Source organism: Salmo salar, chromosome 04 (genome assembly GCF_965601325.2).
Source record: "Salmo salar chromosome 04, fSalSal1, whole genome shotgun sequence".
Taxonomy (NCBI): Eukaryota; Metazoa; Chordata; class Actinopteri; order Salmoniformes; family Salmonidae; genus Salmo; species Salmo salar.
The window spans coordinates 56,757,991-56,783,619 of NC_138294.1; the positions used below are offsets into that span (position 1 = coordinate 56,757,991).

A 25,629-nucleotide genomic window follows, 5' to 3' on the forward strand; every position below is an offset into this window, starting at 1 on the left:
TTCAAGCAAGGATAATGACTGAATTTAAACCATGCCCAAGGTATGAGGTGATGAACGATTCTGGTTCCTCATAATTTAAATAGGTAGTGTAGGGCTGGCTCACAGCAAACTTAAATCTGTTTATTATAGGGCTCACTCAGTCATGGCAGGTAACAGAAATTAAGGGGGAAAAAATGTGATACTGTCCAACATGATTTCTGATTCTGTCCTACAACCTGACATGATTGTATAATTATGTGAGAGGTAAGAGAATGGAGTTTATGGTTGTGGAAACTGGTAGACTAGAGATGTAAAGCCCCTTTAAAATATAATTCAATGATCTGTTATGGTTCGTACATAAAACATGTGCTGTGCGTAAAAAGCTATTCCTATTTTCGCTGTGCAGAACCTGTACCATTATGTGTATACTGGTTCTCAGTGGTTTATGAATCAACAGTACGTGTTATGGCAATGTTCTATCAATATGATTGTTGTACGAAAATTAGGTTGCGGTCAAGTGTAGTGTTCAATTTCACCGACAGGTGGTGCGACATCAGCAACAGGAATCCATCGACAACAAACTGAGCCATGCTAGTTACGTTAGCTAGCAGTAAAAAAAAAAAAGAGTAGCCAGAGATCAGGAATCAGATCGACCAAATAAAAATTTCCGAGTGTGATGAATAGCCAAGTATATATTGAATAGTTAATAAAAGTTCGAGCGAGACAACTTCAGAAACATCTGGACTATTTTGAGGATTGATTACAGTGTTTGATTCAAACAACGAGGTAAGTTGTAAAATGGCGGATACGATTCTGGCAGTTTGTCGTTTTATCTAGCTAGCTAACGTTAGCTAGCTGTGTTGCTATTAATGCTGAATACACTAGCACGTTATTAGTTATATGTAGGACAATTCATGTTAGCTAGCTACAATAAGGAACTTGGATTTGGAGTAGCGGTTACGTCGCAAATTAGCCGTGTCAGCTAACTCAGCTTTCATCAAACCATATAGACGTTTCACTTGACTATAACAAGGATACATATTTGCTGTGAAGTTAACTATTGTTAGTACGCTAACAGTAGTAATAACACGGTAACGTTAGCTATTGTAGTTAGCTAACCTAGCTAGGTTATGTTCCTCTTCTACGATTGTGTGCAGCGACTTTGCCTGATTTTGAGTCGGAATCGTTACCTAATCTTGCTCACCAAAAACCCATCATGCGAGTGTTCGTTTATATCTAACGCTAACGTCAACCATTACCTAGTTAGATCGCCAGCTAACTAATAATGAGTTAGCAAGCTAACGCTACCTAGCGGCTGGCAAAGATGGAGGACGTCGAACATTGTTTACACGGAAGCTAGCTATGTAGCTTGTTTTTGGGAGTAGCTAGGTAGATATTGGAAATCTGTCTAGCTAGCTAGTATGACAAATCAATTTTCATACTTGTCGGTTAGTTTTTTAATTATTAACTTGGTTACATTTACTGTTACCATTACATTTCTGACAACCTCAGAATGCTAGACTACGTTAGCCAACCTTGTGTTCTCCGACATCAACCAATGAACAAAGATTGAGTATTTTTAAGAACGTCTATTGTTGGCCTTACATGGAGCAGGCCTCAAAATGGAGGGAAAGCCGACGTGTATCGAGCTAGTTAGTTCGTTCATTCTTCTCATTTGCAAAGAAATTTGCTAACGCAGCTTAGCGAATGGCCTTCATCTTTCATTTTGAAGCATCGTTAGCTTTAATAACTGGCTAGCAAGCTACTTAGCAAAGCAACGAACTAGGCTGGCCAGCTAGCTACATCAGGGTTCCCCAAAGGGCGGGCCGAGTTGGGCCAGCTGGCGATTTTATTTGGCCCCTCAAGTTTTCTGAGCAAATGTGTGTGTGTGTGTGTATATATATATATATTCGTTGTTGAAACTAAAAGACTGTAAAATCACCAGTAAATCATCTTACTTCTGTTCCCAAGTATTCCCACGCAAAAATAGAGGCATATGTATTGTATTCCAATGTAATCAAGGTTTGAAATTCAAATTCTTTTGTCAAATACTATATCTGTTTGTGCTTCTTACAGTCAATTTGCAGTATTATTTACCTTTATTTAACTAGGCAAGCCAGTTTTAAGAACAAATTCTTATTTTCAATGACGGCCTAGGAACAGAGGGTTAACTGCCTTGTTCAGGGGCAGAATGACAGATTTTTACCTTGTCAGCTTGGGGATTCGATCTTGCAACCTTTTGGGTTACAAGTCCAACGCTCTAACCACTAGGCTACCTTCCGCCCCAGTATACATATTACTTAGAATTATGTTTCGGCGCCCTGATCAAGATACAGAAATAAACCCGCGGATGAATTTAATTGGGGACCCCTGCTCTAGTAGCAACTAGCTAGTTAGCTTAGCTAGCTTTCTTATAATTGCAGCTGGCTTGCAAGTTGGTGCCCACATTTCCATTCGTCACATGCTTCGTAAACAACAGGTGTAGACTAACAGTGAAATGCTTACGGGCCCTTTCCAACAATGCAGAGAGAAAAATAATAATAATACCCAATGAGGAACAATAACTTGGCTATATACACGGGGTACCAGTACGAGTCGATGTGCAACGGTACAAGGTAATTTAGGTTGATATGTAAAATATAGGTAGGGGTAAAGTGACTATGTAACGGGATATAATAAGCAGCAGCGTATGTGATGAGTCAAAATAATTGGTCTACATGGTTGGACAAAAGCGGTCTAATGATGGTTTTACGCCTATGTTTAAGTTACTGCATTTGTCCATTTGAAAGTTTGAAACCTGTCCATGAAGGAAAATCTGTTCAGAGGAGGGCAGTGTGTTCCACTCAAAGTATGTACTCTGAAGAGCTCTTCTATCAAACACAATAGATTTCTCAAATTAACTAACCCCTCATTTCTTTTCATATATTCTAGGTTGTATTACCCTACATTTTGGTGGATCCTGAGAAGGGGAGAAGTCCATACTTACCAGACTGGGTCCAGAAAATGTTAAAGAAATGATAGCAGCACAGGAGTTGCACACAGAGTTTCAGTTTCCTCAGTAAGTATAACTTAGATGTGAAAAGTGTCACCATTTAAAAAAAATGTAAACGGTGAAGATGCAGTGAACATAATAAGCATTGTATTGCATAGATAGACCTTCAAACTAGTTCAGTGTGTATAATGATAATAGATTTATTTTATATAGCGCTTTTCATACAGAATCTCAGTTGCTTGAAAAAAATCTAATATATAAAATATATATATACTGAACAAAAATGCAACATGTAAAGTGTTGGTCCCATGTTCGCAACATGTAAGAATATCAACGAATTTACTGAGTTACAGTTCATATAAGGAAATCAGTAAATTGAAATAAATTCATTAGACCCTAATCTATGGATTTCACATGACTGGCCAGTGGCACAGCAATGGGTGGGCCTAGAAGGAGCCAGGCCCACAAACTGGGGAGCCAGGCCCAGCAAATCAGAAATAGTTTTTCCCCACAAAAGGGCTTTATTACAGACAGAAATACTCCTCCATCTGCTGTCCGGATGGCTGGTCTCAGATAATCCTGCAGGTGAAGATGCCAGATGTGGAGGTCCTGGGCTGGCGTGGTTACACGTGGTCTGCAGTTGTAAAGCTGGTTGGATGTACTGCCAAATTCTGTTAAACAATGTTGGAGGCAGCTTATGGTAGTGAAATTAACATTAAATTCTCTGGCAACAGCTTTGGTGGACGTTCCTGCGAATCAAATGTTATTTGTCACATGCACCGAATACAACAGGTATAAACCTTACTTAATTACAAGCCCTTAACCAACAATGCAGTTCAAGAAATAAGTTAAGAAAATATTTACGTAATAAACTAAAGTAAATGTCTAAATAAACTAAAGTAAAAAATATATAAAATAAAATCTAAAAGTGACACAATAAAATTATATAACAATAGCAAGGCTATATACAGGGATAGGGAAAGGGGGATACCTAGTCAGTTGTACAACTGAATGCCTTCAACTGAAATGTGTCTTCCGCATTTAACCCAACCCCTCTGAATCAGAGAGGTGCGGGGGGCTGCCTTAATTGACATTCACGTCTTTGGCGCCCGGGGAACAGTGGGTTAACTGCCTTGCTCAGGGGCAGAACAACAGATTTTTACCTTGTCAGCTCAGGGATTTGATCCAGGAACCTTTCGGTTACTGACCCAATACTCTAACCACTAGGCTACCTGCGGGTACTGAGTCAATGTGCGAGGGTACAGGTTGGTTGAGGTAATTTGTAAAGTGACTATGCATAGATAATAAACAGTGAGTAGTGTCAATGTAAATAGTCCGGTTGGCCATTTGGTTAATTGTTCAGCAGTCTTATGGCTTGAGGAGGTAGAAGCTGTTAAGGAGCCTTTTGGTCCTAGACTTGGCGCTCCAGTACCGCTTGCGGTGCGGTAGCAGAGAGAACACTCTGTGGCTGGAATCTTTGACAATTTTTTGGGCCTTCCTCTGACACCGCCTAGTATATAGGTCCTGGATGTCAGGAAGCTTGGCCCCCTGTGATGTACTGGGCCATACACACTACTAGAGGTCGGCCAATTATGATTTTTTTTCAACGCCGATACCGATTATTGGAGGGCCAAAAAAAATCCACTACCGATTAATCGGCCAATTTTCTTTTATTTATTTATTTGTAATAATGACAATTACAACAATACTGAATGAACACTTATTTGAACTTAATATAATACATCAATAAAATCAATTTAGCCTCAACTAAATAATGAAACATGTTCAATTTGGTTTAAATAATGCAAAAACAAAGTGTTGGAGAAGAAAGTAAAAGTGCAATATGTGCCATGTAAGAAAGCTAACGTTTAAGTTCCTTGCTCAGAACATGAGAACATATGAAAGCTGGTGGTTCCTTTTAACATGAGTCTTCAATATTCTCAGGTAAGATGTTTTAATTTGTAGTTATTATAGGAATTATAGGACTATTCCTCTCTATACCATTTGTATTTCATATACCTTTGACTATTGGATGTTCTTATAGGCACTTTAGTATTGCCAGTGTAACAGTATAGCTTCCGTCCCTCTCCTCGCTCCTACCTGGGCTCAAACCAGGAAGACATCGACAACAGCCACCCTCGAAGCAGCGTTACCCATGTAGAACAAGGGAAACAACTACTCCAAGTCTCAGAGCGAGTGACGTTTGAAACGCTATTAGCGCGCACCCGGCTAACTAGCTAGCCATTTCACATCGGTTACACCAGCCTCATCTTGGGAGTTGACAGGCTTGAAGTCATAAACAGCGCAATGCATTGCGAAGGGCTGTTTGAATGAATGCTTACGAGCCTGCTGCTGCCGACCATCGCTCAGTCAGACTGCTCTATCAAATCATAGACTTAATTATAACATAATAACACACAGAAATACGAGCCTTAGGTCATTAATATGGTCGAAATCGGAAACTATCATCTCGAAAAACAAAACGTTATTCCTGTTACATTGCACAACCTTCAATGTTATGTCATAATTACGTAAAATTCTGGCAAATTAGTTCGCAACGAGCCAGGCGGCCCAAATTGTTGTATATACCCTGACTGCGTGCAATGAATGCAAAATGACACAATTTCACCTGGTTAATATTGCCTGCTAACCTGGATTTCTTTTAGCTAAATATGCAGATTTAAAAATATATAGTTCTGTGTATTGATTTTAAGAAAGGCATTGATGATTATGGTTAGGTACAGTTGTGCAACGATTGTGATTTTTTCGCAAATGCGCTTTTGTTAAATCATCCCCCGTTTGGCCAAGTCTACTGTCTTTGTTAGGAAGAAATAGTCTTCACAGTTCGCAACGAGCCAGGCGGCCCAAACTGCTGCATATACCCTGACTCTGTTTGCAAGAGAAGTGACAAATTTTCCCTAGTTAAAAGAAATTCATGTTAGCAGGCAATATTAACTAAATATGCAGGTTTAAAAATATATACTTGTGTATTGATTTTAAGAAAAGCATTGATGTTTATGGTTGGAGCAACGTGTACCTAAGCGATTATATGCAACGTAGGACAGGCTAGATAAACTAGTAATATCATCAACCATGTGTAGTTAACTAGTGATTATGATTGATTGATTGTTTTTTACAAGATAAGTTTAATGCTAGCTAGCAACTTACCTTGGCTTCTTACTGCATTCGCGTAACAGGCAGGCTCCTTGTGGAGTGCAATGTAAAGCAGGTGGTTAGAGCGTTGGACTAGTTAACGTAAGGTTGCAAGATTGAATCCCTGAGCTGACAAGGTAAAAATATGTCGTTCTGCCCCTGAACAAGGCAGTTAACCCACCGTTCCTAGGCCGTCATTGAAAATAAGAATGTGTTCTTAACTGACTTGCCTAGTTAAATAAAGGTCAAAAAAAAAATAAACGTCCAAATCGGCGTCCACAAATACCGATTTCCGATTGTTATGAAAACTTGAAATCGGCCATAATTAATCGGCCCTAATTAATCGGCCATTCTACACACTACCCTCTGTAGTGCCTTACGGTCAGATGCTGAGCAGTTGCCAACCAGGCAGTAATGCAACCGGTCAGGATGCTCTCGATAGACTTTTTGAGGTTCTGGGGACCCATGCCGCATCTTTACAGTCTCCTGAGGGGGAAAAGGTGTTGTCATGCCCTCTTCACAACTGTATTGGTGTGTTGGTACCATGATAGTTTGTTGGTGATGTGGACACCAAGGAACTTGAAGATCTCGATCCGCTCCACTTCAGCCCCATTGATGTTAATGGGGGTCTGTTTGGCCCTGCCTCTCCTATAGTCCACAATGAACTCCTTTGTCTTACTCACGTTGAGGGAGAGGTTTTTGTCTTGGCACCACACTGCCAGGTCTCTGACCTCCTCCCTATGGGCTGTCTCATCATTGTCGGTGATCAGGCCTGCCACTGTTGTGTCATTGGCAAACTTAATGATGGTGTTGGAGTCATGCTTGGCCATTCAGTCGTGGGTGTACAGGAGGGGAATGAGCACGCACCCCCAAGGGGCCCCAATGTTGAGGATCAGCGTGGCGGATGTGTTGTTACCTACCCTTACCACCTGGGGTGGCCCGTCAGGAAGTCCAGGATCCAGTTGCAGAGGGATGTGTTTAGTCCCAGGGTTCTTTGCTTAGTGCTTTGTGGGTACTATGGTGTTGTACGCTGAGCTGTAGTCAATGAACCGCATTCTCACATAGTTCCTTTTGTCCAGGTGGGGAAGGGCAGTGTGGAGTGCAATTTAGATTGTCATCGGTGGATCTGTTGGGGCGGTATGCGAACTGCACTGGGTCTTGAGCTTCTGGCATGGTGGTGTTCATGTGAGCCATGACCAGCCTTTCAAAGCACTTCATGGCTACCGACGTGAGTGCCACGGGGCGGTAATCATTTAGGCCGGTTACCTTCGCTTTCTTGGGCACAGGGACGATGGTGGTCTGTTTGAAACATGTAGGTATGTATTACAGACCCGGTCAGGGGGAGGTTGAAAATGTCAGTGAAGACACTTTCCAGTTGGTCCTCACATGCTTTGAGTGCACGTCCTGGTAATCCGTCTGGCCCCGCAGCTTTTTGAATGTTGACCTGTTTAAAGGTCTTGTACACATCGACTACGGAGAGCGTGATCACACGGTCGTCCGGAACAGCTGGTGCTCTGCCTCGAAGCTGGTATAAAAGGCATTTAGCTCATCTGGTAGGCTGCAGTCAGCATGCCAATTTCACGCTCCCTCAAAACTTGAGACATCTGTGGCATTATGTTGTGTGACAACACAAGGTGCCCCTGTGTAATGATCATGTTGTTTAATCAGCTTCTTGATATGCCACACCTGTCAGGTGGATGGATTGTCTTGGCAAAGGAGAAATTCTCACTAACAGGAATGTAAACACATTTGTGCATAACATTTGAGAGAAATAAGCTTTTTGTGCATGTGGAAAATTTCTGGGGTCATTTATTTCAGCTCATGAAACATGGGACCAACACTTTACATGTTGCGTTTTATATTTTTGTTCAGTGTACAATGTTTACAGAGCTGTCTGCCAAGGCTTCCTTACAGTGCCATGGCAACCACGGAACTCAATGAATGGTTGCTATGACCTCATTTTGGTTTCTGAACAGGGAGGCTGACACACAGTTGTCCTCTGACACAGACCTTGAGGACCCCGATGTCAAAAATGCAAAGCTTGGGAAAGGAAAGGTGAGACTTGCATCTAAAATCCTCTATCAACACAAGAAAGCCATAATAGGTTGGGTATGGCCACGTACTGTTATACCTTTATACACACACAATGTACACTGACACTTTACATGGTATTCTTGTCTGTTCTAGGCTGTTAAGAAGGGGAAGAAAGCCCCCGGAGAGAAGGGAAAGGGTGGGGCAGCGAAGGGTACTGGCCTTGGCGGGGTGAATGGCCACCACCAGGAGAATGGGATGGAGAACATGACCCTGTTCGAGGTGGTGAAAATGGGGAAGAGTGCCACACAGGTTGGTACAAACTTTTATTTTTTATTAGACAATGTAATTCTCAAAGCATGTTGGTGATACTAGTATTTTCATATTAAAGTGATGGTGAATGGGTGTCTTTTCTTTCAGTCTGTTGTTGATGACTGGATTGAGTCTTACAAGAACGATCGAGATATTGCACTCCTGGACTTGATCAACTTCTTCATCCAGTGCTCCGGCTGTAAAGGTAGGCACCCAGAGTGGATTGAATCGAATACTAAACCCTGAGAAGGAAGTTTCTAAATCATTTTGCGTCCATTACTTGTGATTATTGAGCGAGCTAAGATTTTATGATTGTTCTGTTTGATTTTGCTACAGGTGCTGTCAGTGCAGAGATGTTCAGGCACATGCAAAACTCTGAGATAATCAGGAAGATGACTGAGGAGTTTGATGAGGTACTGTCTGATGGTACACTTACTGTACGTCGTTATTTATGCCTCTGTCTATAGGGTCAATCTAAACGTTTTTCTCAATTTTTCTCTCTCTCTCTGTGTGATCAAATAGGACAGCGGGGACTACCCGTTAACCATGGCAGGGCCACTGTGGAAGAAGTTCAAGTCGAGCTTCTGTGAGTTTATCGGGGTGCTGGTGCGGCAGTGTCAGTACAGCATCATCTATGACGAGTACATGATGGACACGGTTATCTCACTGCTCACGGGCCTGTCTGACTCGCAGGTCCGAGCCTTCAGACACACCAGCACACTGGCAGGTCCGTACTAACACAACATAGACAGGGAAGGCTGAGGGAAGGCTGCAGTTAAAGCACTGTTAAACTACCAGCTTGATGTATGTAATGCTATCTTTTATGAGGGATATGCTGTGTGTCTATATGTAGGCCTGTTGAATATACCTTGACTTGATGGCCAGTCTGCATTAATAGTGCCTTATTAATTAGTAGATGTCACTCAAGTCAGTTGTTGTCTCTACCAGCCATGAAGTTGATGACCGCCTTGGTGAACGTGGCTCTGAACCTGAGCATCAACATGGACAACACTCAGAGGCAGTACGAGGCAGAGAGGAACAAGGTCATGGCCAAGAGGGCCAACGATCGGCTGGAGCTCCTTTTACAGAAGCGTAAAGAGGTGAGTAGGTTCCTCTTATGGTGCCTGAACTGTTACCTGGTCCTAACAATTCTAACCTGACCATTTAAATATGTATATTTCAAAAGGAAAAGGCTCGCTCACCATTAAAAGCATATTATTTTATTTTAACATCTAAAAGCTTAACGTTTTTGCCCTTCATTAATGGCCTTCATCAGAACCAGTTTCTGATGAAGGCCATTGATTAAGTCCTGAACGTCAGACTTTTAATAGTATTAATATTGAGTGAGCGATGCGCCTTTTCCTTTTCAATTATGATTTTGTTTTTGGTTGCTCCTCGACTCACGTTGGTTTTGCACCCTCCACTTCTTTCTATTTAGAAATCTTAAAGGCATTTTTTATTTTAAATGTCTCTATTTTCAGCTTCAAGAAAATCAAGACGAAATTGAAAACATGATGAATGCGATTTTCAAAGGAGTGTTTGTTCACAGATATCGGTATGTATTGTAATTTGTCATCTTTCTACATGCAGAACAATGAATCCAATTAGAACTGTCATGGATTATGCGTTATATTTAGAATTATGTATTGTTTTAGGGCGGATATTCTGAATGTTTTTTATGTCGTCGATTTTTATTGAAGTTAGGGGGTCTAAAAAGAGAACTGTGGGTGCATTCACTAGATGTCAGAGAGTTCGATCTCTCAATGTGGAAATCAACTTCAGTGGCATGGAAGGCATACAGGAGCTGAGATGTGCAGACTGGTCTTTCACTGAGCTGTTCCAAGGCTCTGTGGCGCCCTCTTGTGCTAAACAGGCAGCAACGGTTGCTAAGGCAGAACAGCTCATCATGGCACAGCATGTGCCACTGATATCTGATCTAAGTAGGCTTTTAAAACTGCCTCTGGCTGTACCACTTAAGCTTTTCTAATGAATCCTCTTTTACTGCCCTGCCATAAGGTATCAAATAATTGAATTGACCAGTGAGCATGATGGGTCTGTGAATAAGTCTGGACATTTCTTCTCTGTTTATCAGTGATGCCATAGCTGAAATCCGGGCAATTTGCATTGAGGAGATTGGGGTATGGATGAAGATGTACAGCGATGCTTTTCTCAATGACAGTTATCTGAAGTATGTCGGATGGACCATGCATGACAAGGTGAGCCATGCAATATGTCAAATCGCATTTGTGGGAGTGGTAAAGCATTGCCAGTACAGTCTCTTGTATTTAAGTAAGATGTACTGTGTATTTCAATTGTAGGTTTATTATCAGAGTTGAAATGCTACAGCAGGGGTTCCCAAACTTTTTCACTTGGGGCCCCCCTTCCAGCATTGGTGAACATCCCTCGCCCCTCCCTAAACACGTCTATTTCTATGGGCACAAGCACTGTTCATGACACAAACTGTTCACCCCCCTCTTGTTGGTGGAGAGAATTTTGCAGATTTAAAAGCTTATTTCCTGCAATTCTACACTTTTTTTTTTTTATAAGGAGCAAAGAAAATGTTGCAGTTTTAAAGCTAGTTGTCTTGCAAATCTATATATTTTGCCATGTCTAATGTATATTCGTGATATTTGAGTGACTAAACATTTACAGTAACAACTTTAGCTGACATGGGCCAGTTGATCTGGACATTTCTGACAAGTTATACATAGCTCTCTAAGGTGTTAGGTTCTAAATGAACCTATTAAAACTCACAGACGATTAGTAAAGCTTAAACCAAGTTTATTCACCCATTGGGTCATACAGCTGCATAAGACAAAATACATATTCACACAAGCACTGATATTTAACCCTTTCTCCTATGCTGATTCTTCTACACATCTGAACAGCCAATGCATCTCTGTTGCTAGACAGAACCTTAGTGATATCTGTTCTTCCTCACTTCATCTGACCTGACTTCGGCCCCAAATTGCTCACTCCTCCCCAACTCACGGCTGTCATGTTGACTTGCACTAGACTGTCTCTTCTCCTCCCATAGGATCCCTGATGGTTAACAATCACATTATCGGACAGAATATAAACATTACACATTGCCTTCTCTCCCTCAGTGACATGAATAAGTATATTTCATATTTTCAGAAGCCAACAGAGGTATGTAATGACTAACATGACAAGAGGAACTGATGATGCACTACCTCATTTCCAAATTGCACCTTGTGCATTCTACTATTACAACTTTCAAGAGTCAGTTTAAAGCCGCGCCCCCCTTGCCGACCCCTTGCCCCCCCCCCCACAGTTTGGGAACCACTGAGCTACAGCATTGAGATTTGAACGTTGTGGTTACAACATTGTCCTCCCTGTGACTGCAGCAAGGTGAAGTGCGTCTCAAGTGTCTGACTGCGCTCCAGGGCCTGTACTATAACCGGGAGCTCAACACTCGGCTGGAGCTTTTCACCAGCCGCTTCAAGGTAGGTCAGACACTCAACCATCTCACCACTGACTGAGAAATCCTGTACATAACATACGCACATCATGGTTGGCCAGATGTTGACTTTCCTGTCATTGACAGGACCGCATTGTGTCGATGACTCTGGATAAGGAGTATGATGTTGCAGTGCAAGCCATAAAACTTCTGACTCTTGTCTTGCAGTAAGTATTCTGCAAAACATGTTAATATTGCAAATGTATTCGTGTCCAGTACTCCATGACCCCTGACCCTCTGCTGACCCCGCTGAGACCTTACAGCCCTGTCTCTGTTGTTGTCACATTGCAGTAGCAGTGATGAGGTCCTGACAGCAGAGGACTGTGAGAGTGTCTACCATCTGGTCTACTCTGCTCATCGACCTGTGGCTGTGGCTGCAGGAGAGTTCCTCTATAAGAAGTAGGTCTCACACTGGCTGTCTGAAGCTGTGGTGGAAGCTGAATTGTGATTAAAGCCCTATTTGGGTTGGAAATGCCTCCTAGCTGAGAAACTGAAGTTAGTTTGAGAGTTATCCAGCAGCATTTAGCCTGACCTCAATGTTGTCCTGTTCTTAGGCTCTTCAGCCATCGAGGTCCAGAGGAGGAGGGGATGCCCAGGAGGGGCAGGCAGAGCATCAACGGGAACCTCATCAAGACCACCGTCTTCTTCTTCCTGGAGAGTGAGGTGTGTTCAGGCTCCATGTAGAGTCTCTGTCTGTTTGAAGTGACCTACATGGGGCACATGTTTCGGTTGTGAAAATCTCTGAACGTTTGCAGCTCCATGAGCACGGGGCCTACCTGGTGGACAGTCTGTGGGAGTGTGCAGGGGAGCTGCTAAAAGACTGGGAGAGCATGATCAGCCTGCTGCTGGATGAGCCCATGCCAGGGGAGGAGGGTAAGGAGGAGCGCCTTGCTCACAAACACACACTTTTGTTCACACTGTTTTATCTCATCAACATGTTTGTCCCTGTCCAGCCCTGACTGACCACCAGGAGACTGCTCTGATAGAGATCATGCTGTGTGCCATCCGCCAGGCCTGTGAGTGCCACCCTCCAGTGGGCAGGGGCACAGGGAAGAGGGTGAGTGCTGCTTGGCATATACCAATGTAAGCCCCTCAGCGGTCTACTCCAGTACTAGTGAGCTCTCAAGGCTCTATTCTCAGAAGCCATGTTTGAACATTCACACCGATGACTGAGGTTATATGAAAACCTTTCATATAACATGATTGTGATGTAATTTGGCTCTTCTAAAAATGATCCTAGGTCTTGACAGCGAAGGAGAAGAAAACCCAGCTGGATGACCGGACGAGAATCACTGAGATTTTCGCTGTGGCGTTGCCTCTGTTGTTGGCTAAGGTCCGTTATCAAGTCATCTACACACAGCTGCTATATAGAACTCAGCCCCTGGGACCACCAGATCCATGACTTCTTACTCAACCCTCAGTATCTTGTAGCTCCCCTCACCCTCTCCATCCTTTCCTCACAGTACTCTGTTGATGCTGAGAAGGTGACCAACTTACTGCAGCTGCCTCAGTTCTTTGACCTGGAAATCTACACCACTGGTCGATTGGAAAAGGTTTGTGAATATTATATTCCTGGACCTCAACTAATCCTACCGTACCTTAGATTGTTAACGGTAAGTTATTCACACGGCCATTGCGGCCGAATGTAGTTTGAGACCTCGCATCCCTTTGCCCTCTGTTTGTGTGCAGCACTTGGAGTCGTTGCTGCGTCAGATCAGGGAGGTGGTGGAGAAGCACACAGAGACTGACGTGCTGGAGGCGTGCTCCATGACTTACCACGCTCTCTGCAACGAAGAGTTCACCATCTTCAACAGGGTGGACATCGCCAGGTCCCAGCTACTGGACGAGCTGGTGGACAAGTTCAACAGACTCCTGGAGGACTTCCTACAGGAGGTGGGCTCACATGGCTTGGTGGTTCAGGGACTGTTTGAGATCAGATTTACAACTGTTCGTCAGATTTAATGATATTTAAAGACTACAGGACACTGAACCTTCAGAGTATTTCTCGTGGGGTTTTGTAATTGTAATTTTGTAAGGTAGTACTTGTGTTCTATTGAGACTGGAACTGTACATTTGAGTGGGATTTCACTAGACAGTTCTCTGTTGTTTCAGGGCGAGGAACCAGATGAGGATGATGCTTACCAGGTTCTGTCCACACTGAAGAGGATCACTGCATTCCACAAGTAAGGCCTTGATCAAGATTTCCCGAGTAATGTGTAATCCAAACATTTGCCAGTGAACGGTAGATAAATCAGAACTCCTTATCTGACTAGATTGTGTTTCTCTCCTCTGCAGTGCGCATGACCTCTCTAAATGGGACCTGTTCACCAGCAACTATAAGCTACTAAACACAGGACTTCAGAATGGAGATATGCCTGAGCAGGTACCTAAAGCATAACCCTGTTCTCCCTTTAAACTCACCTAATCTCAATTCTTTACTATCACTTACCTTGTAATACTCTTTCCCAGATTGTCATTCATGCAATGCAGTGCACACACTATGTCATCCTATGGCACCTATCCAAGGTTTCAGAGGGCAGCTCCACAAAGGTAAATACACTGTTATCAATGACTAATGACTATCCGGTTTCTACAAATGCTAGTGACAATTATGCCTGGATGATGAATGTGGTTTACTGCTGAAATAGTGAGCGTTGAATACTGAGAATATCTGTTGTGTTTCCAGGCGGACATGGTGACCCTGAGGAAGCAGATGAGGGCTTTCTGTCTGATGTGCCAGAGCTACCTCACCAGTGTCAACACCACCGTCAAAGAGCAGGTGGGTTGTCCTACATCATGTCGGATCGCTGGACTTAGACACATTTTCCCCTAAGATGTGTGTTCACTATTCAGTGAGTGCTAAAATGTTGCTGTGTTGGCTGATTACTGTAATGCCTCGATCACACCGACAGCGTCATTGCCTAAAACGGTACGTAGCATCATTTGGATATGTGTGCAACAAAAGTTCAACATCCACCATCACCTGCTCCCATTTCTGTCATGCCGTCTACACATACAGTTTGATGCATGAGTTCAATAACTCCAGCGTATGCACCGCACAGATGGACTGCACCTGCCACTGCAACGCAATGCTGCAAGGTTAACGCAGCGTTCCATTGGAGAGGAATGTACTTCTGCTGTACCAAACACAATGGCGCTGTCGGTGTGATTGAGGCATAAAGCACTTTGTGTTTTCCCTTAAGTACATGGAGTAGCCAGCCAAATAGAAAAAGTAGCCAGCCAGGGAGTTCTGGGCTGGGGGGTGCCGGGGGTACATGCCCCCCTGGGATTTTATTTTTCAGAACTATCTCTACCTTCTAATGCCTTTATTCCATCTGAAATACACAGCTAAATTATTGAATACTTTAATGACTTTACCTCCCAGATTGGTAAAAATGTGTTGTGGTATTGAGTAGAAAGACATGACTGAAAATGTATGAGTTTAGTTTGTTAGTTGTTCTGGATATCGCCTAGGCCTTTATGATCAGGACTATTTTCTAAGTAAGATAACCTTTTTTAACATTAAACCTGTCTTCTCTTGATGAAAGTCATATTTACAGTTTGAATTGCCACATTGATGTTTGTTATTCAAATTATGTATTTTATTGGCTCTGCTGCTGTGGACACTTAGGGTAAGGAAACCAACGTGTCATTTTGTAATTTGAGTGAACTATCCCTTTAACAGTTTGGCCTTTCAGTCAATCACTGTGGGTGGGATTGTCAGGGGAGGGGGCAGGATATTTGTGAGTCACAGACTTAGTAGGGTTTCAGACCTGTCAATAAATCACTGTGGGTGGGACTTTGAGGGAAAGCGGTAGATTAGTAATCTAGTCAGAAACTAGTTTAGTATTATTTTGTGGCAAAAACCTAAGAAAAAAAGTTTGTGTTCTGTCAAGTCAACATGCGCTCCCAACTGAGAAACAATATAGAATTGTGGGAAAATGGTTTTAAATGCAAAAATTGTCAGGGGTTGGACCCCCGCCAGATTGTGCTTTTCCACAAATACACAAAGTCAGGCACCAATGAATAAACCTACAGGTGTTTGTAGAATGAAGCAGGTGTTAAATATGGGCTTTGCTACACAGAAAGCAGCAGTTGACTAGGCTACTCCATTGTCGACACTAATCAAATCAATAGACCTGTATTAATATATTTCATAATACCATATCATGTGTCATAAGATTAGCTTTTATAGCCTTCAATCTGTTTTCTTGTATCATATTTTGGACCAGAATGAGGCTCTCTCTCCACTACCTATTGTTCCTGCAGTGAGGAGTCAACATCTTTGTCTGTTTTCCAAATGTATCTGCAGATAATCGCCAAACGCATTAGTAGTCTACCAGTATGGAAGTTAGGGAACCAAATGAACGGCTCTCTAACTGATGCAATTCGGCATTCCTAGTCGATAACCAGACATTTCTGTAGAAAAGTCAATGATAAAAGCTTGCGTTCCTTTATTATAATTTTCTTTTTTTGACTTTGTGCTTGATTCAGAAGGTGCACTTGATTCAGAAGGTGCACTTGATTCAGAAGGTGCACTTGATTCAGAAACCCTCTGCGCCGGGTAGGCAAAGGGTTTCCATTCTGAACCATTTCATTTGTCTGAAGGGACGAACTCCGCCTACCCGGAAGAGCAGTGGCTAAATCAAGTGCGCCTACTGCGCTGGCCAATCGGATAGCTCAAATCACTGTGCCAAGTACAGCTTATTTCAATTCATGCTCAGCTGTGCCTCACAAGTGATACAACAACTGATCTATTTTGTTTTCAAAGCTCGAGTTTTTAAATATAATACGGTCTGAGAAAAACAATATTGGCAGGCCAAGCATATAGCCAATATGCTGTGATAATGTAATAGGCCTACTGCACAAACATCATTCCTGCAGACTTTATTAATGTTGCATTGGTTTACATTTTTCATGTTTTTATTTTTTATTTTATCTGAGCGGTAGATCTCTGCAAGCTTTTTGACTGCGAAAGTGATCTTGACTCAAAGGTTGGTTACCGCTGACCTGACATCTGTTAAACAAATAGCTATTTCTTCGGGAACAACCCATCACTAGGCTACACTGACAAGTCATTTTAACGGTCACTGGCAAGTCTCGACGTGGGCTTGGAAACCTAGGAAAACACAAGATCTTTGGTTTACTCCTGATGTGATACCATGAACATCACTACGTTGTGATTTATAGGAGATTGACTTTATTCAGTCAGACACCTTTAATAATAAACTAGTCGACTCTGTGGCTGTATAGGCCTATGAAATACGCCAAAGAAAATAAATGATTCCGCCACAAAACAATAATGAAGTGGATTTCAGCTCATCATTACCTCTTAAATTACATGGGTCGTGTCAATCCACTCACAGGAAACGATGAAGCAGCATCATCCTCTGAAAAGAAGTTTGACTGCAGCCATCCACAGCGTACATAAATAACATGGGTATGGAGAGGCAGGACCGACGGCAGACTGACAAACCAGCAGTTTCCCTGTCATCGCCCACTTTATTACTGACAGGTGTCTGTTCTAGCCATAGATCACTAGAAGATGTATATCGTTCATTTTAGTGGGAGAAGGGTATACAGACTTTTCTGACTAGCGAATTGAAACGTTTTAATGAAGAAAAAAAGCCTAGTTAATTTATCAAGTGGAAAAAGTAGGCAGCTTACAACGAGTCTTATCGGCTATTTAGCCGATGGCCAGCGCTTATGGACAACACTGAGCCCTGTGTGGCAACTGTTAACGTGAAAGGGCTTTCTAACTAAATGTGATTGATTGATTGACTGTGTTCCAGGCCTTCACCATCCTGTGTGACGCCCTGATGATCTTCAGCCACCAGATCGTGTCGTCGAGCCGGGAGCAGCTGGAGGCTCTGATCTACACGCCAGACTCCTCCCTGCAGGCCGAGCTGCTCAACTTCATCCTGGACCACGTCTTCATCGACCAGGACGATGACAACAACAGCACAGGTCAGACACAGCCCCCTGCCAGACTGTCACCGTACAGGCCAGACAGAGCCCACCCTCAGGCAGTCACCGTACAGGCCAGACAGAGCCCACCCTCAGGCAGTCACCGTACAGGCCAGACAGAGCCCACCCTCAGGCAGTCACCGTACAGGCCAGACAGAGCCCACCCTCAGGCAGTCACCGTACAGGCCAGACAGAGCCCACCCTCAGGCAGTCACCGTACAGGCCAGACAGAGCCCACCCTCAGGCAGTCACCGTACAGGCCAGACAGAGCCCACCCTCAGGCAGTCACCGTACAGGCCAGACAGAGCCCACCCTCAGGCAGTCACCGTACAGGCCAGACAGAGCCCACCCTCAGGCAGTCACCGTACAGGCCAGACAGAGCCCACCCTCAGGCAGTCACCGTACAGGCCAGACAGAGCCCACCCTCAGGCAGTCACCGTACAGGCCAGACAGAGCCCACCCTCAGGCAGTCACCGTACAGGCCAGACAGAGCACACCCTCATGCAGCACAAGTCAGACATCCACTCAGCCCACCTGGCAGCTAGTCACAACACAAGGAGACAGCTGAGAAGGGCTTTTAATGTGAACACACATCTTAAATATGTAGTAAAACAACAGAGCTCTTTCTGAGTTGAAGTGAACACCTTATATGGAGACCTGAATGATGACATTTTGCAAGGAGTTACTTATCGCAGTTGTAAATGAGAACTTGTTCTCAACTGGCCTACCTGGTTAAATAAAGGTGAAATAAAAAATAATAAAAAGAATGTGTGATTTTGGTTTTCTTAATTTTATCAGATGGGCAGCATGATGATGAAGCCAGTAAAATCGAGGCTTTACACAAGAGACGTAACCTGCTGGCAGCGTACTGCAAACTGATAATTTACAATGTAGTGGAGATGAACACTGGAGCTGATATCTTCAAGCAGTACATGAGGGTATGTCTGGCCTCCTACAATATTTATCCCTTAAAAAAACCATTCATGTTATGCTATTCCCGATCGATTACATGTGCTTTTCTCTCTAGTACTACAACGACTATGGAGATATCATCAAGGAAACGATGAGTAAAACAAGACAAATTGACAAGATCCAGTGTGCCAAGACCCTCATTCTGAGTTTGCAGCAGGTAAGAGCCTTGGAGGCATTAACGTTCAATTAAAGTATTGTCTTCATTTTGTACAATGAGTGTTTTGATGATCAATTTTAAAGTTGCAACACTTTTCTCTTTCAGCTTTTCAATGAGATGTTATCTGACCTCGGCTGCAACTTTGACCGCTCGTCGTCGTCCTTCTGCGGCATTAAAGAACTGGCCCGACGTTTCTCGTTAACCTTTGGCCTGGATCAGCTGAAGACCAGAGAGGCTATCGCCATGTTACACAAGTAAGCCTGCAGAAAATGTAAAACTCATCCTCTGAGTAGAAATCAATAAGCCCAAAGGTTTAACAGCTCTGTAGGCATGCTTTAATTTGAGGCTTCTCAACATCCCAGAACTGTTAAAGTATTTACAGCTCAATACTTCAATCAATTCCTTCCTAAACATGTTGTCTTGTGCTGCACTTGCTGCAGGGATGGAATCGAGTTTGCCTTCAAGGAGCCCAGTCCGCAGGGAGAGGGAAACCCTCCTCTCAACCTAGCCTTCCTGGACATTCTCAGCGAGTTCTCCTCTAAACTGCTTCGTCAGGACAAGAAGACTGTGTAAGTCAGAGGAAACTGTTATACTTATTTTTATGTGCAGTCAGTGACTGTCTTATCCGAAGCCAGACAGACCACAGCTACACTAGATCAGCCATAGTCATTGCGCGGCTCACAAGCCACATGCGTCTCTCTGCGACTTAATTGGCGGCTTGCGGCAATAATGTAAAAACATTTAGTTGTTTTTTCCTCATTCAGCTAAATGTGCTGCTTAGTTCATAGAACCGTGGTTACATGAGTTACCTTATTAGCAACTGGGACAAACGGAGCTGTAAAATCAGTTTCTAGCGCATATTGAAATAACTTTCCCATACTTTTATGATGATCACTCCAAAGCATACTTCGTTCAGACTGAAATTTGCCATTACCCGTTTTGACACATCTTCTGCTGTAACTTTTATTGAGATAATAGCAGTAAGGTCAGATTCGAAAGATTCACCAATTGTCGTAAAATAGAGAATCAGATAATCAAATAGCTTGATGGTCCATGTTAATAGTATCTTAAATATCATGTATAAATCTATTTAATATCAAGTATGAATCAATTTGACTTTGGGACCTCCCAACCCCCATCCTCCGATGGGTATGGAAGCTTGCACGGTGATTTTGTTTTACAAGAGTGGCTCCCTCTGAGATATTGGTGACTACCACTGCACTAGATGATGGATGTTGAGTTGTGGTCCTCTGTCCCCTGCAGTCACCTCTACCTGGAGCGGTTTATGACCTTCCAGATGGCCTTGCAGCGAGAGGACTGCTGGCTGCCCCTCATCTCCTACAGGAACTCCCTGCAGGCCGGAGGGGACGACGACACCATGTCCGTCATCAGCGGCTACAGCAGCCGAGGTTCCAGCATCAGGAGCAAGAAGGCCAAGCCAGCCAGCACCGGGAAGAGGAAACTGCCTGAAGGTGAGGGGCCGACACAGAGCCACAGAACAGCATGGGCAACATACTATGACACACTGGCATTTAACCTGAAAGCTCAATGTTTAGTGATATGAAATACACAACACCTTGTGTTCCTGAATCTGGCACCTGCAGCACAATGTCAGATCATTGATCAGGGCCAAACAGATGCTAAAAGCCCGTCCAAGCAATACAATAAATCTAGCCAAATGATCAATTACATTTTCACTTGGGAATAAGTTGTTGAATGGAAATGAGATATTTATGAATTGAGGCAAGTGTTTGCTAGACATTATGAGATGTTGGCATTATTAAAAAGCAAGTCCGTTAAGATGGGGATCATCAACTAAATTCAGCCGCGGGGCCATTCTTTTTTTTTTCTTCTTCTTGAGCGGATGGTCAGGGGCAGGAACATAATTACAAATCATTTGTTGGCATCAAATTGACCGCAAGAAGCCCAAACAGATGTAATGTGTCACTAAAACATAATACTTTCAAACCTTGTCTACATTTGTATACAATCACGTTTCTCTCTATTATGCATGGGAATACTTGGGAACAGATATCTTAAATTAAGATCACTTGGAGCTGATTTCTTAGTGTTTTTAGTCTGTCCAACAACAAAAATATATATATATTTTGCTCAGAAAACTTGGGGGGCCAAATAAAATCAGCCGCCAGTTGGGGGACCCTGCGCTAAGATGTCTCGATCTGAGCAGTGAGTAGTCCGCCCACTGTATAACAACCTCATTAAACCCTATGAAACCCTTGCGATTGCAGCAGAGGAGAGTAGCAGCTGCAGCACAGACGCTGTGTGGATGAACCGGGAGCAGAATGTGCAGACGCCAGTGATGATGCCCTCGCCACATCTCAGCTCCACTGTGCTGAGGGACCCCAAGAAAATGAGGCCGGAGGAGAGTTACATGGGTGTCTACAGCATGACATCCGAGCAGCAGCAGCAGCCACCACTGCCCCCCCAGCAGCACCATCAGACCCCCATGGACTACAAGTATGGAACACCTTTCTATGGCTCAAAACCTTTTGATTCTTATGAGTATCTTTGCCCAGAGTGGGTGAAAATGCGCTTTGGTGATTAAATTTCACTTTCTTATGTTAGTTATAAAATACGTTTTACCAAGACAAATATGATTATTCATGTTCATTAGCATTATATCCAAAAACGCCGATTTCATAACCTAATACATCTGATAATAAGCACTGAGCTCTGTTGACATAGCGGGGCAGGTTTCTCATAACAAATTTTGAGGATTTAACTTTTTGTGGTGGTCGTCTTCAAAGTTGTTTCCGCGGGTCACAAAAAGCTAAATTAGCATGACACGAGCTGAATTAAATGTAAAGGCTTTGTAAATAAATGGCTAGGTATAGGCTCAGTGCTCCGTTGACATTTCAGAGACGCTTGTTTTTGTGAGAAATCTTCTAAAATGAACAGGAATTTTTGTTAATATGAAAAGCGTATTCTAAAATATGAAAATACTACATGTCACATCTGAATATCGATATCCATCTTACCTCCATATTGTTTTATGTCCTGCGGATTCGAGAAGAAAGATGAGGAGTTCAACGGGAAAGTGAGCCTGTCAGGTAGCCAGTAGCCTTAATTTTTGCACAGAATCCAGCCTATTTTTTACGCGATGCAATTTTCCATATATATTTTTGTTCTTGGTAACTTTTTTTTCAAAAGATGCATTTTTGATTGGACACCCTAGCCATTGTAATGTTACTGATCTACGTATGCGATGTTATCACAATTAATGATATATCCAATGAAACCGCTGAAGTTCACCTCTTGTTTGAATAAGTATGACTGTCTGTATTAATGCGTCTGTCTCTGTTTTCAGTACCCAGGTGACCTGGATGCTAGCCCAGAGACAGCAGGCAGAGGCCCGGCAGCAGCAGGAGCGAGCCAGCATGCAGTATGCCAAGATGAGGAGCCACATGCAGCATGCAATGTAAGATGGCACTTTTCTTCCAGATCACAGTGGTGTTTCAACCCCAGTGTAGTACATAGTCATTTGCTGCCATGTGTAATGTATTTAGTTATTTGTGGCCATGTGTTTGACCCTCTAGCCGCCGCAGTTCAGGACTCATGGAGGACGATGAGGAGCCAATAGTAGAGGATGTAATGATGTCATCAGAGGACCGTTTGGAAGATCTCAACGAGGGCATGGATTTCGACACTATGGATATTGATCTGGTAAAATACACTCAATGATGTTTATTTTCTCACTAGTAGTGCATTTATGAATATTACTGCTTTGGTGCTTCTTCTTACTCTGCTGTTATTATTTAGCCACCATCTAAAAATCGTAGAGAGAGATCGGAGCTGAAGCCTGACTACTTTGACCCTTCTTCCATCATGGATGATTCGGTGGGTATTGGTGTGTTATTGAGAGTAAAGTGATATCTACATTGTTAAAGATGATGTACAACAAACAATATGATTTACAATAATAGTGGCAGTGCTGATGTGAAGTCCAGATACCTAGTTAGTGTCTTTGGTATACGTATGCTCATGGAAACGCTATACTCGTATTCTTCAATTCACTTTTCCATAATATACAGCAAGTAATTAAAAACTAAAATGGATTTTCCTTCCTTTTTAGGTTCTCAATGTTTCAATGTTCTAAGCTGATCTGCATGAAGAGGACACTGTGTTGTTACCGAAAACCTTTTTGATGACGAGAAGTATTCTCTGTAGAGAACTGTTTTAAGATAAGCTCATGGGACTATTTGCTTGTGAGGCAGCAATGGATGCCCTTTCGACATCATGTTTGAATTTCACCTTTACTTTTGTCAATCAATGGGCAGGTTTTTGTGTCATGTAAATACGTAGTGTCTGACATACTTTTAAAAGATCAAATCTGGCATGGCATGTAGCCATATTAAAACGTATACAGTAAGAGAAAATGTGAAATGTCTTCATGTTGTTGGAAGGCCTTACCGCAAATATTGTTGGAACTCCTTACCGCAAATATGAAATACCAATCATGGTATTTTTTTAAAGGTTAATCTGTTCTGCTTTTCTAACTTATGGAAGACTTTGATTTATAGATATTTTGTAATGACAATCAGATGTAAATCAGTACTTTATAATCATGTTATTACTCATAGAGAGTACAGAAATGACCTTTGTAACGGAATTTCTGGTGGGTAACAATGGATGTGGCCTGCAGTTTCTTTCTCTTTTTTTCAGTGTTATAGGTGAGACCTCTTGACGAACTGATAATGCCCAAATGCTATTTGACCAATTGACAGGCTTAGTTTGAATTTTGATTTGCTTTTAAAGGTTTGATGATTTGAATGCTGTGTGACTTTTTGAAGAGTGGTACAAAAGTATACTGTGCAGAGGGGTTGTATAAAAGAGCGGTCGAAATGTTCTCTGTTGTCTGTAAGAGAAAGCTTGTTATAGAATGTTTCTAAAACACAACATTTAAGAGTTTGGATTAGCTATCATGGTATCATAATATATTATTATATATAAGTAAATATATAATTACATATTATACAGTTATAAAAATGTGTAATATATTGTGAATCGGTGCTCATTTTATATTTGTTCAGTTTTTGTTAATTTGAAATCCAATTTAGGAAAAGGTTCAATGGAATGTAAACTGGTTTAAATTAACCTCCTAACTAATGTGCAGTTATGTATAAGAATTGACCTTTGTATTTGTATGGTTTTGTTTGTCTTTTCTAAGGATTCTTGTTTGAATAACTTTTCTTTACCTCTATGTACATTAGGTTGGTTTGCAGGTTCCCAACAAGCTTTTCTGGAGGAATAAAATTGTAATCATGAATATTGTAAATTATAGTTTTATACAGCTTAAAACACAGCCTCCTTTTTAAAAGCAAAAATGTCACATCAAAATCGAAATACGAAACTACAAACCAGAGTTTCATATTTTTCATTATTTACATTGTAGCAAGGTTAAACAATAAATAAATCATTTAAATGCATAGTTTCACTTAAATTTGATGTAGGCGTTATACTGTCATTTTGATATTTTCCTTTCTGTTGTCCTTGCATTGAACTGCTGAAAGTGCATACGTCTGTATGTATGTGTATGTATACACACATAGATATATATATATATTCAAATGTATATACATATGTGTTTTTTATTCTATTTACAAAGTGTCCACTGTACCATTTATGGTTTGTATTTATGTCTGGAGACAGTAACTTTTTGAACAAAATAAACCCCCTGCAATTGTGTGATGATTTGAGTGTTGTTATCAGTTTTTAGTAGGCCTATAGAGCTCGCCAGCTTGTATTCCCAAAACCCAGAAATGAGTTACCTCTGGTTTGTTAAGCCATCCCTATGGGAAAAAATTATGGGGAAAGAATAGGGTTTTGGAATATACACAGGAAATAAAGTCTGAGGTTAACACAGGTTTAGGAGATCTTATCCGTTTTGTTTTATGAGATAATAGCACTCGACATTAACTTTAATTATGAAGCCTTTGTTGTTTTTAATAACATAAATGATTCAAAATTCACAATGTGACGTTAGCTGATGATTATCTTATAGAACTAAACGTATAAGATCTCCTAAGCCTGTTTACCACAGACCTTATTTTCAGATTTATCTGAAACCCATACGAAAACACAATTTTCTCTATAGGCTTTGTCGAACGAACCATGACGGAGTTAGTGCCTACAAAAAGACGCCATTACTATTTCTCTCTTACACTTATTAAATTAAATGACTACGGGACAGAGTGCAGTATAGTCACTGGTTGTGTGACCCTGGTTTGAATCACCTGCCTCAGGGGTTGCTACACTGGTGTCAGCGCTGGGATGGTGATCATGTAGATCACTAAAGGATGAATGTGAGTCTTTTAAAAGAGTAAGGAAGCCAATGTTACAATAATGGGGATGTGGATTATTTTTGGTGTTGTGAGACTTCTATGTATGCACATACACACAAATCCTCCATGGAGACATGATAGGCAATGGGATAAGTTGACAACTGGATTTGACCTTCGTCCCGAATTTGCATCAATACTGTTGATACACTGAAATGGAGAAGCTCCCATCATCCCATAACCATCACATGTATTCAACACATGTCATATGCTCTGAAGTGATAGA

The 25,629-nt window shown here is 42.1% G+C and overlaps 1 protein-coding gene across 2 annotated transcripts; it reads left to right on the top strand.

Annotated features, from left to right (window-relative positions):
- The first annotated feature begins 516 nt into the window (after positions 1–516).
- Positions 517–24,756, top strand: LOC106603378 (cohesin subunit SA-2). 2 transcript variants are annotated; one of them, XM_014196973.3, is made up of 34 exons: positions 518–765; positions 2,911–3,037; positions 8,101–8,179; positions 8,312–8,467; positions 8,576–8,672; positions 8,804–8,880; positions 8,990–9,194; positions 9,416–9,567; positions 9,949–10,022; positions 10,560–10,683; positions 11,836–11,934; positions 12,036–12,115; positions 12,240–12,347; positions 12,503–12,611; positions 12,704–12,821; positions 12,902–13,005; positions 13,189–13,281; positions 13,412–13,501; positions 13,638–13,841; positions 14,061–14,131; positions 14,244–14,331; positions 14,418–14,498; positions 14,635–14,727; positions 17,741–17,915; positions 18,714–18,853; positions 18,943–19,044; positions 19,150–19,298; positions 19,485–19,613; positions 20,308–20,516; positions 21,294–21,522; positions 22,373–22,483; positions 22,602–22,728; positions 22,825–22,902; positions 23,138–24,756. In XM_014196973.3, the coding sequence occupies exons 2-34, from the start codon at positions 2,994–2,996 to the stop codon at positions 23,159–23,161; spliced, it is 3,819 nt and encodes a 1,272-aa protein (XP_014052448.2). In that variant the 5' UTR covers positions 518–765; positions 2,911–2,993; the 3' UTR covers positions 23,162–24,756. The 2 variants fall into 2 exon arrangements, with proteins under 2 accessions (XP_082830708.1, XP_014052448.2); XM_082974582.1 differs by lacking the exons at positions 22,602–22,728; positions 22,825–22,902; positions 23,138–24,756 and adding an exon at positions 22,079–22,115 and having other exon boundaries at positions 517–765.
- Positions 24,757–25,629: the final 873 nt, after the last annotated feature.

What these genes read in the sequence shown, in the direction of transcription:
- LOC106603378 (XM_014196973.3), top strand. Translation starts at nt 2,994, where the DNA reads ATGATAGCAGCACAGGAGTTGCACACAGAGTTTCAGTTTCCTCA. An exon ending in TCTTCTTCCTGGAGAGTGAG is followed by an intron (nt 12,612 to 12,703) that starts GTGTGTTCAGGC and finishes GAACGTTTGCAG; the next exon opens with CTCCATGAGCACGGGGCCTA. An exon ending in ATGGAGATATGCCTGAGCAG is followed by an intron (nt 14,332 to 14,417) that starts GTACCTAAAGCA and finishes ACTCTTTCCCAG; the next exon opens with ATTGTCATTCATGCAATGCA.